Below are 12117 nucleotides of genomic sequence, written 5' to 3'. Positions count from 1 at the left end.
TTAGTCCAAGGCATAACTCCTGATTGCCGCTCCTAACGATCGAACCTCTCACTCCCTTTATCCCCTAGTGGATTGCTCAATATTTGTATTGTTTTCATTTACAACATAAAATGTATTCTTGTTGTTGACAATGAGTGTGTATTGCATCCTCCCTCTTTCAGCATTTCCAAAGCAATAAAATGCCATCCCCATTTACAGTAGGTAATCCACTTACAGTGAAAGGAGCTCATAAAACCTTTACTTTTGCAGGGAACACAATAATGAAAAAACCTCTTATTCCTTTAGACTCTGATATACTGAGCCATATACACCATTACTGTGCTTCCTTGTCTCCAGCAGAGTCCTATGTCCCGCTGCCTAGGCCAAATACAATTAAAAAGCAAATAAAATTAGTGTGGGCTTTAACCTGAGACTGAATCCCTCTGTAACCTTGCCTGCCAGCCTATGTACAGTGAATCAATCAGAACAGGAGGACACTTACATATTTCCAGCCCAGGGTGGTCTTGCAGTTCTCACAGTAAATATCTGCTACAGCATGCAGGCCCGTGAGCAAGACTCTCTCCTCCGCAGGACCGCACCCAACGTTCACCCTGAGATGCACAAATAAAACAGATTTAATGGAATGGAAGAAGTAGGAGTGGAAACATGCTAAATTACATCTATGTACTCATATATTCAGACAACAACAACAGTCATCTCATAAAACTGTAACTAAATACAACTATTTATTTAAATGTATTCACTTAACTTTGGTTCATTTTGAATTTGTTTTTAGTACTTCAGACAACTAGACATGGGTTTTTCTGCATCCAATACACTTTTCTTTGCAGATTTTCATTTTCGAGCAGTGTAGCACTTAATCTGATATATTTTTAATGTAGTGTAACCTAGGGCCACCTTTCTCAACCTATTGAATCTTCACATACATTTGGTTTTATACATATTATACAAATTCTGAATTTTATTGTCATCATGTATGTATGTATGTATCATGTTTATTGTATATCATGGTGAAGGACAATATGGGGGTCTTTGATATATTTTCTGCCTCGAGAACCCCAAAGAAGTTTAGTGCCTACGTCTTCTCAAATGCTCCTGCTTTACCCACACAACAAGTACAAAAGACAAGACACTCAAAGACAGAAGTTGTGAAAAACTATAAATTGATTATTTGGTTCACACTGTGCCATTGTAATTTCACATTAACTCCTTATTTCAGCTCCTATCAAAAGAAGGCAAAGTTATATGTCCTAGTTAAAGTGCACTAGTTACGCTATTGAGATAAAATGGTGTATGATGAGCTGGAGTGAATCAGTGCCTCACACCCACTCACACTGAATACTGATGGGGCACCGGGCCACAGAGCATCGTCTCATTTTCACTCTCAATTCAACTGATAATGGCCTGTGCTGCGAGCCATACGCTGGCTTTGTCTCTACTAGGACACCAACGTGACCACTGCGTCACAAAGATACTGTACATGTCCTATTTCTACTATCTCCTAAGTTGAGTGGGCCTACATGTGTTCCCAGCACACAATCTCTCCTCACATTCAACCCCCGTTTGTAAAAGCCACAAAAGAGACAGATACTTACACTGAGTTGAATAGGTAGGCCCTGCCCTGGCTGCCTTGGAAGGACTGCACAAAGAGAAAGAGAGGGTTATTTCAGGATGAGTTGGTTTATTATTATTATGTTTAGTATGTCAAAATGTCTATAGAATGTCAATTATCACAAGTGTGCGTATCTTAGAGATAACATTAAACTCTTCATGGGTTTCAAGCCATGGCAGTGGTCCTCCATTGTTATAGCAAAAATGCAGTTCAAATCAATATTATATTTTTTCAATAGGGAAGGATCCTCACAAAATCCTTCAAATCAGGAAGGAATTATGTATAGACATTCCAGCATTTATCCCTCTGATTCTGATGGTTTTGAAGTGCAGTACTATAGGTTTGTTTACATTTTTTGTTACTGAACAAAATTACTTTACATAATTACTTGCAGTGGTGGATGAAGTACTCTATTTTGTTACTTGACTAGAAATACAGATACAGAGGTAAAAAGGTTACTCAAGTAGACGTAAAAGTATCACATGAAAAAATCTACTTAAGTAAAAATATTTAAGTACCCGTTTAAAAAATATACTTTAAGAGTGAAAAGTTGATCATTTGTTTAAGTGTTAAATGTAGTGATACAGATTTTGGTCAATAGTAACACTTGATTTCTTAATTTTTCTCACAAGTTTTGTGTATTTATTTTTGTTTTCTCAAAGCCGAAGCTTGAACTCGAAAACTTTAGTCAGGTTGTTATCATGAGCATGATAAAAAAAACCCTCCTCAAATCATATTAAAAGTACTTTTTACTTTCAGTCCTGTTCTAAAATGTAGTGGAGTAGAAAGTACAGATACTTGCTCTCAAATGTACTGAAGTCAAAGTAAAAAGTATCCACAGTAAATAAAGTGCAGATACCTACAAAATTCTACTTAAGTGCAGTACTTTACTTCTTATATTTGTTACCTTCCACCACTGATGACTTGCCTGCTCCCTACTGAACTGTTACATGTTTATTATGACATTTAGCATGACAAATAATCTTTTTTTCTGCATTTATACAAGAGTTAGGGCTTCAGGTAAAGGCTGTGTGTTTCCAATGACCTGGTGGTTGGCCGGGCTACAGTAACTAATAGAAAGCAGAAGCACGTGGAGGAAACAATAAAGCGTTTGCCTGCTTTGTGCGGCGCTCTTACGACTGGCACCGGGCCTTTGTCAGAAGAGCTGAGCTGTGTTTTCATGATCACGCATGGAAAAAGTGACAGTGCATTCATAATCCAACCAGCTTAGAGCCTAATCCATCCATAGACAATAGTGTGGCAGATGACACGGAGGTACAGGTGCTCATTGTTAGAATATTGTCTTATGTACACTTCTCATTCAAACTCATTCAATCCAAGAGGGCAACATTATACTGCAAAGTGATGTTTTGAAATGTTAGGCGCCTGCTGTAATTAATGACAAGGCAGAGCTATATGGATTTTTAACAGTTGAGATGTGGTAAACAAGAAATGAAAAAGTGATGTGTTGTTTTGTGCCTTTTGTTCAACTTGGCGTGAATTTTATTACTGTGAAGGAACTGTTAAGAATGGGAGTGTAGGTTCAGAGGGGAGTGAACACTTTGACTGCTGTGTACACTCTACAAAGGGGCTGCTGCATGACTGAAAAATAAACACTCACATCAATCAACAGGTTTTTAGCTCTCCCCTTTTTATTCAAATGGACCACCCACATGAGGCCACCTGTGTTTCCTCAGTATTATGGTTTGGTACTTTTTTGGTATTGAAAAAGTCTGGTCTACTTCTGTCTACTTAGAACTGTGTTGTGTTTGATGACCATTGGTAATCCAAACTGTTATTAGTGGCCTACTACTATTAACCAAGAGAAATAAAAATTGAAACCTGTCAATCATGGGCAAAATGTTTTAAGGGTGAAAACGTTTCTTCTCCAAATAGTTCAGTGGAGTTGTGAAACTTATTCCAAAAAATCACTGTCTTTTTTCACAAAATCAATTTTCTTGCGATAGAACATAATGGGACAAAATGAGGGACTACACAGACTACTATTAGTAATAAAATGTAAAAAGAAAATGAATTGTTTTTGAAGCACTCGTGTAATGTCCTGTTTACATCACTTCTTGTCTCTCATGGTGATGGAAACCCAAAACCTCCTTAACTACTCCAGTTCTAAGCCACACAACCTGTCTCATACAACTCCAGATGTACGCACACTATAGACCTGTGGTTACCTTAGAGATGAGCTCGTCGTGGTTGGCCAGGTGAGCTCGGCAGTGGATGCAGCTGTAGGTCCGGTGGCAGCTAGGCAGGTAGGCCTGAAAGGTCTTGGAGCGCGTCATTCTGGACCATGGGCGGGGTTGGCGGGCGGTGCAAGAAGGGACTGCCAGCCCAGGTCGGCTCACAAGGAAAGCACCAGCAACACACAGGGTGAGGGCCGTGGTGGGCGCTGGGGCGGGAGGCACACACCTGAGGGGGGATGAAGGAGGGAGAAGAAGGAGAAGACAGGGTGGACTTGTGTAACGACTGCAAACTGACACTAGGCCTGCAAACTGAGGAGCAGGTGCTGTCTGATAGGATTAGCACTCCTTCTCGCCAACACTCAGTTTCCCACCTGCATAAACATGGGATATGTTTCGACATCCTTTGTGCTAGGCTAGCTAAAAATAAGTCTTTATTCACATTTCTAGTTTAAGTGCAACTGATTACTGCTTGTCTTCATGGAGATGTTATTGCTTTGCCTGGAATGTTCCACAGTATGACATTAAACTTCTTATTTTGATCTTATCAATGGTGTTTGTATTGCTAAAATTACCTTAGAAAAGTGCAACTGTGAATGAGGTTATCTCTCCACAGAACCAGTATGCAACTTGGTCTGGGTCACGTCATGAAGATAGATAAGTGTTAATGCCATACTGTGGAACATTCCAGGCAAAGCAATAACATCTCAATGGAGACATGGATAGAATTATAAAGCAATGCTTATAAGTGCTAGTTATTGGGTTCAACAGTAAAAAACATTTAAATGTGACACTTGCAAAGGCTCTGTCATAGTGATTCATAAATATGCAGAATTTGTTGAGTAACTATTCCATTAAAAGATCCCTGTGGGCCCCTCTGACTACATACACCATGCTGCCAGCCACAGTAAACAGTCTACTATACTGTATTTACCTCCTTAAAAGCCACACTGTCTTCAAGCTAATGGACTGGCAGCGTGTACCAAAGCAGCTGCACCCTCGCTGCAGGTGCCACCATCAGCTGCCTCCGTTTGCCGTGTCCCACCAGCACAAGCCTTATTGGGAAACAGAGGAGGCATTGCTCGCTCACATTTAGTATTAAGTCTAGGAGGCTGCGGGGATAATCTGCTTAGACTAGCACAACTGCGAAGCCCGTGCTCTGCTCACTCACTCCACAACATTGAAATAGACGGAGCCCTTAAAATACTTGTGCACCCTGGTGACTGAGAAGATTAGTGCACTGACCAGGAACCAATCCAAAGTCTCAGTTAGGGCCACACAGGAGAGGGGCATTTGAACCAACACAAACAGTTATTCATCAGTGTGACAACATCAAACTCAGCTGGAGATATTGGATCAAGTTAAACAGACAAAATATGAAGCAGAGAAGCAGTGGTAAAGCGTAGAAGTTGACCTTATGAATCATGTATGAAGCTGGAACCAAGTAGGAATGACAATTGTGATAAGTGCTAGGTAACTCACCCACAGAGCATATAAAAACGCAATATACCATCCCAGGTGAACATTAAAAGTGCACTATGTAACTTTTCCAGTACAGAGCTTGTTCTCACGGAGTTGTTAATGCTTTGTCTGGAATGTTGTCAATGAACTGCATTCTTAGTATGAGTGGGGTCACCTCGCTACTACTCTGATCTGTATCTATCTCCATGTAGAGCACTGTGTCGCTTGCTTATCTTCATGGAGATGGATAGGTTTAAAGGCATACTGTGGAACATTCTAGGTAAAGAAGACTGAAGACAAGCAGGTGACGCGCCCTCCAACAGAAGATTTGCATTTCATTTTGTTGATGTGTCACTATGGTAATTATAATACTGGTTATATTATAATAGTCGTTTACACATGTATGCATGAAGTATAATATATGTACATGTTTGTTGTACTTAAGTCAATAGAAAGTCATTTAACGTCCATTAACTATCCATATGTTGTGTTTTCTTTGTCTTGTGTGTCTGTGGTGAGCCATCTGGAAAAACTAATAAAATTGTGAATGGGAGCAGGAGGACAAACAAAAGAGGCCTCTCTGCTCTTCAGTGTCCTGTGATATGATTGGTTTGAGAGGCTGATGATAACCGCTCCATCCAGTGCAGTTGGTTAGGACGAAGGAAAGAGAGAGAGAGGGAGGGGGCATATAAATAAATGGTGGCAGAGAGACGTGCCCTTGTTTTCTCTCCTCTGAATGGCAGCCAGTGGTGTGGGTTTGTGGCACAAAGACACGCTCAGTACAGTTGTCAGATTTGACCCCCTGTCACACACACGCAGACATTTAGCCCAAAGCTCTCCTCACGGTCATTTCAGGGCTTGAAAGGAGGATAAAAATATGTCTTGTTTGTGGTGGCTTTCAGTTAATCTAAATATGATATAAGCCACTGGTGAGAAACACAGTATAAGCAAATTGATACAAGTCTATTAAATGTTTATGCAACAGCAGAGAAAGGTCAGTAGTTATGTTTGATAATGCTGCAAGATTAAGCCCACCTCAACTCCAACTGTTAATAAAGTGTATTTCCATTTTTTTAAAGATAAATGTGAGATAAGGCCAAAGATAAACAGATATAGTAACAAATGATTAAAGAAGATCAGCTGGTATCCTCTGAGCCAAAGCTGGGTTTGATCTCTGCTACTGTAAGCTAATGTGTGTTTTTGAGTGAGATCCACTTAGGGTCAATGTATAAATGTGATTGTTTTCGGGTGTATGAGGGATCACATCTGGCACGGTCATACTGGCTTGTCAATGCCAGATCTCAGAGGCCACGCCTGGTTAGTACTTGGATGCGAGACTGCAGTGGGGCAGCAATGGCTCTAGCAGAAACTATTGCTGTGTCTTTAGGCAAGACACATCAACCACTTGTATAAATGTGGTGTGAGTGTTGATGTTGGCCAGAGGGACCAATGGTGAAAATTGGCAGCCTTTCTTCCATCAGTCTACCCCAGGGCAGCTGTAGCTGCAATAGCAGCTCACCACCACTGAGCAACAATAATGCACCGTAAAGTGCTTCGGGTGTCTTGAAAGCCACTATATAAATTAAATGTATTACTGCATTATTATTGTTATTATGTCTCTGTCAGCTGTTTAAGCAGCTTGTCAAGTCTGCAAAAAAATCACCTCACCTTTTATTATTTGTGACTCACTTGGAGGAGAGAGCATTTACCCCTAAACTAGAAGATCGAGTCTGGGTCAAACCGCTTTTGTAACTATTTGCTTGAAGCACTAAGCTTTTGAGCAACATCTGCACCTGCCATATATGTCTAATTACATTTCTTTATTGCATCATTACAAAAACACAAACTGATGATTCTTTGATTGAATTACCTTGATGGCCTCAGCTACTCACCACAGAAAAACAAAGCTAGCTAATTATTCCTAGTAAATGGGTTCGGAAAATGGTCTAAGAATAAAAAGCTCCAGCCTAAGCCCCCAATACATTTAATGACATTAGATTGTAGCTCATCTGAGGCTTTGGCAGCTACATTTGTTTCTTTGTGATGAGAGGGACAGCTGAACCTTTTCAAATGTAAATGTGATTCATGCGGGCGACCTGTCCATTACTCCTGAAGCGGGGGCCAGACACATGAAGTGCTTCCTGAGATACAGAGCTCTGATGGATGCTTACAGCTGTCGGCTGGCGGCTGATGTGTGGATGTATAAACCACAATGATAATGTGTCCTTACCAAATAGACCTGCAATGAAATGCTTTATATAATCCAAGTAGAGATGTTTCAACAGTATACTTAAGCGTTGTTAGTAGAATGAAGCAATATAAATACATATATCTGTCTCCAATTTAGATCAGGAATCATTTGAAGAAGCAATCTTATTTTAAGACATGCCGCAGCAACTATATGAACTTGTATTTAATTAAGTGGTCAGATTGCATGCGGTTTGTTATGTTGTCACCATCACAGAACATATGTGTATTTATGTATGGCTTCTGTTTTTGTTTTTCAAAGTGTCAATTGTATGCTTGGGTCTTTTTAATTGAGGGGTCTACAGTTAGAAAAACATTGTGGTTGGCGCAGAATGTGGACTTAAGAGGAACTTTTGTTACTATTTCTTGTGTTAAATGGAAATGACTCAAAGTTTGCTGTGTTTATGTTCAAGAAATTCATGCTGAGCCATTTTATTAAATAAAAGTAAAAATAAATTACACTGAATTTCATTTCTGCCATATCATCCTTAGAATTCAAGGTTACATTTTATACTCTTTCGTAAGTCATAAAATATTAATAGCAAAATAGCCTTTGCCCTAGAAGAGAGCCATACTCATCTTGGTAAATGCAGTTAAAATAATTTCACAGCCATTTTTATTTGAAGTATGATCTTGATGCAAAAAAGCCAATTTGGCAACTTTGCAAGTGAAAACGCTTCTCTGACAGAGTAACAAATTCCATGAGTGATTTGCCTGAGAAGTGGGACGTCAGACATCCAAACAGGTCCTTCCTTCAAAACGTGTTATTAGAACTGGCATATCAAGGCCAAGATTGCCTCCGTAGTTGTTAACAAATGCATGACTCCTTTTTCACTTCCTCTCTTTGTCTCCACTTGTTTTTTCCACCGCAGTCTATTCATCCATCCTGATGCGAGCCATCCGAGGACACCAAAAGAGCTCATTCTGGTCATTTCGGGATGCCTACACAAAAGCCTATACGTACGGCCCGTCTCGACCGCCAAAAAGGCCCTTGTATGACAACAAAAAACCTTTGTTATGTAACACACTGATGCTGCTGCTGCTGCCTTTTTCTCCGGACAATGACAGAAAGTGAGAGAAGGTTGGAGGAGATACCAGATGAGATATGGAAGGGGTATAGACCAAACAAGGATTCAACTCAGAGCATTGGATTGGTCCTTGGTTACCTCGACGCCACCTCACTCAGAACTTTGTGTCCTCTCAGTGTTAACATCAAGGCCTTTAGCTCAGCGCGGCAGCATGACATCATTGAGTGAAGAGGCAAGACTCCTCCGCACGTATCCCCCTATCAAATCTCCCTGATGAGGTCTTGTCTCACTGCTAAAAGGGGCAGTATAAAATATGGATGATAGTACAGCAAGCGGCAGCAGGATGAGTAATAAGTGAACCGATGATAAGTGAACCCCAATAAGTGAAAGGGTTTAGGTAAAACTCGGAGATCATTTTTACGCTATCATGAAGCATTGTACTCTTTTGACTATCAACAATGTAGAATAAACCAAGTCTAAAACCAGGTAAACAAACTAACAGCCACACAGGTTCAGAGGGTGGAGCTCACATTCAGTACCTCCTTCAATCCATTTAACTATAGCCAGAACTTTTTGACAGTAGCAGTGTTTAAAAACAGAATAATTAATCACTGGATTATTAATTATTATTATTAATCACTCACATTCATACACCAGTGTAAATAGGAGGGTGTCTTTGGGCAAGATGGAATCAAACCTCTAACCTTCAGTTTTGCTCTACCATGGTGCCACTTCCAACCAACAAGTTTTTGTTTTTGTTTAAAGTTTGCAAATTGCTCGTGACTCCATCTGCTGGTAGTTATATTTATGTGTTTTGATAATTTGTTGGTCTCTTTTGTCCTGTCAACTCTAGTCTGTGAAACGGTATTCATCTGTCATATGTATAACCATCTAACCAAAGCCACATTGTACAGGTTATGTTTTTGTATACAAGAGAAGGGATCACTTTTCAAGGCCCCCAACTCTCTGACCTATGCCTGGGTATTGACCCACTATGATCAATACCTATCTGCACACACACACTGCAATGGAAATAGATCCAGACTAGGACTAGGCTAGGACTCATCAACAACATAAAAGCCCTCACGTGAACATTAGAGAACACATTTGTGACTTAAATGTTGACTTTGGTAAATCTAGCTTATGAACGAAAAGTAGACCAGGCAAAAGACCCCTGGTGAGCATGACCATTTTGCAGTCTTTGCTTTTTAAGATAAAAAATAAGGTTTTCTGAGTACGTGTAGTCAATGTAATAATACATGTAGTCAGTGTTACTGATTTAAATAAGAGAGGCATTCCTGCAATTGTGTAAACACTAGTTTAATTCTGACTATGTTATAAACATGGTACATCTGGTCAATCTATAACATCATTATGATGTGTTTACCTGTGTTACCTCCACCAGTTCCGCTTGTAACACATTTGTGCTCTCCAAGATAAAAGAAAGTGGGACTGAGGAGTGTAGTTATTGGAATGAATCAGGTCACAGGCAGTGGCGCACTTTATCTGGGGCATAACTTCTGCCACCACACAGAGCACAGATGGCGGGGATGCCTCAGCTCAGCAGTGCTTAACTCGTGCACACACTCACACATGCACTGTCGGACACGTAGACCTTTTAAATCACCATATATGTGTAGATACAGGAGAACCAGGTGATGCACCCAGACTTTCTCATCACATGATGTTATTGTAACCCCCAACGATAACGCGCTGACGTGCACCCTGTGTGCGCTATCCTCTGCGTGCGCAAAGTGCGTGCACACAGGGATGATGGCGCATACATGCAGAATCTTCCACCACAAACATAGGTCCTAATAATAACCTACTATAGGAACCACTATGCTGCAGTGTGGCCCGTAGACCTCAGCCACGAGGAGACACGAGTGCAGATATACTCGTCCAACAACAAAGACTTCCATCAGGAAATAATGCTGTAGCCCATGGTTTGTTGCCATGTTTATTACGTTGTAATAAACATGGCAACAAGCACCAAGTTAGATGTTGATGATGAAAAAGTTGTCATAATTAAAAAAAAAAAGCTAACTGCCTTTGGTGACATCCTCTTTGTTTGAATGTTTAAGTGGATGTAAGCAACATGTAACAATGCGCCAATGCAAATCATCGTTGTTACCTTTGATGGGAAGAAAACTCTGTTCACCACGTAGCCCGAAAACGTCGCACCTCCTCGTTTCCTCGTGGCAGTGCCAATTCTAAAGCTCCTTTCGCATTCCTTCTCGGGATATTTTTCTCTGCTCTTTTCTGGGCCCTGGCAAGTCTAGCTCAGACGCAATGTTTTGACGCGCAAACGATGCCCAGCAGAGTTTAGAAGAGCAGAGAGACGCAGAGAGGTAATAAAGGCACCAGCCGGGACAAGAGAATTATTGTCACAACTTCCGCCTTTGCAAGAAGTGCAATGAATTTGTTAATAGATCCGTGATTAAACATGAAACAAAATCCAATTCACAAAATATATTAGATAAAGTGTCACAAAACCATAATCCACAGTCACAATGGGTTTAAATAATTACAGGGTAGTAATGTGAGTCAAAACATAAACGCTTCTAAGGCACATTGAGCTCGTGTGCTACTTGTTGTACACAGCATATAAAACATGAAAACTTTATGTTCAGTAAATAAACGCAGGCATTTAGTGTTGTATAAAGTGAAATCGCATATTGGACTGTCCCCATTTATATACTGTCTAAGTTTTTTTTTTCCGCAATTAAAATATTAAGCGTCTGCAAAGGTTATACCATTTTGGCAATACAAAATCTTTGGCAAAATAACGTGAGCACGGGTAAATGACGGACTCACCAGCCAATCAGCGATTTCGACACGCATAGCAAACATTGAGCTGATTGGGTGAAAATACAGACGAGTGACCAATAAATAGCACAGAATTCTCCAGAAAGCACAATAACAAAGCTAACGTGGTCGCTATTGTTGAAACTGAAAGTGAACGCGCGCATTTTGCACCAGTGACCAGAGTGTAAAACCCCCTAAAAACATAATATGATAATGGCAATAAGACAGTTATTACAGAGTAATAACAAAGAGCCAAGCTGTGAACACGTGTGACTATTGATCACCACGCAGCGCCCCCAAGTGTCGGCCGAGCAGTAAAACAAAGAAAGAAGTCAATGAAAAGGACCTATCGTCTACTTTAATTGACAAAATTAACACATACCATTTCAACAGTCATCTTCTGCAAAATATTTGACAACTGTTTGCAGAACAAGTATGTAGACCTCTACACATTTATATTTATTTATTTATATATATATAATATATATATATATATATATATATATATATATATATATATGTGTGTGTGTGTGTGGTGTGTGTGTGGGTGTATATATATATATATATATACATATACACACACACACATATACACACACATATATACATATATACATATATACATATATATATATATATATTATATATAATATAAATAAAATAAACCAACATCAAACAGTCCATTATATGATTATATGAATAACAAAATTTATTTTTTCAAGTATATAAAACACTTTACATTCAGTAGAACTCATTTGCTACACAG

General features: G+C 39.7%; 1 protein-coding gene across 1 annotated transcript; it reads right to left on the bottom strand.

Annotated features, from left to right (window-relative positions):
- Positions 1–428: 428 nt before the first annotated feature.
- Positions 429–3942, bottom strand: LOC117393495 (protein yippee-like 2). Its single transcript, XM_033991598.2, has 3 exons — positions 3802–3942; positions 1596–1639; positions 429–590 (listed from the first exon to the last, which is right to left on the bottom strand). The coding sequence occupies exons 1-3, from the start codon at positions 3907–3909 to the stop codon at positions 461–463; spliced, it is 282 nt and encodes a 93-aa protein (XP_033847489.1). The 5' UTR covers positions 3910–3942; the 3' UTR covers positions 429–460.
- Between the last annotated feature and the right edge of the window lie 8175 nt (positions 3943–12117).

This window comes from Periophthalmus magnuspinnatus, unplaced genomic scaffold (assembly GCF_009829125.3).
Source record: "Periophthalmus magnuspinnatus isolate fPerMag1 unplaced genomic scaffold, fPerMag1.2.pri scaffold_172_arrow_ctg1, whole genome shotgun sequence".
Lineage (NCBI taxonomy): Eukaryota > Metazoa > Chordata > Actinopteri > Gobiiformes > Gobiidae > Periophthalmus > Periophthalmus magnuspinnatus.
The sequence above is the reverse complement of the archived record's forward strand: the minus strand, read 5'-3'. Positions and strand labels throughout refer to the sequence as shown.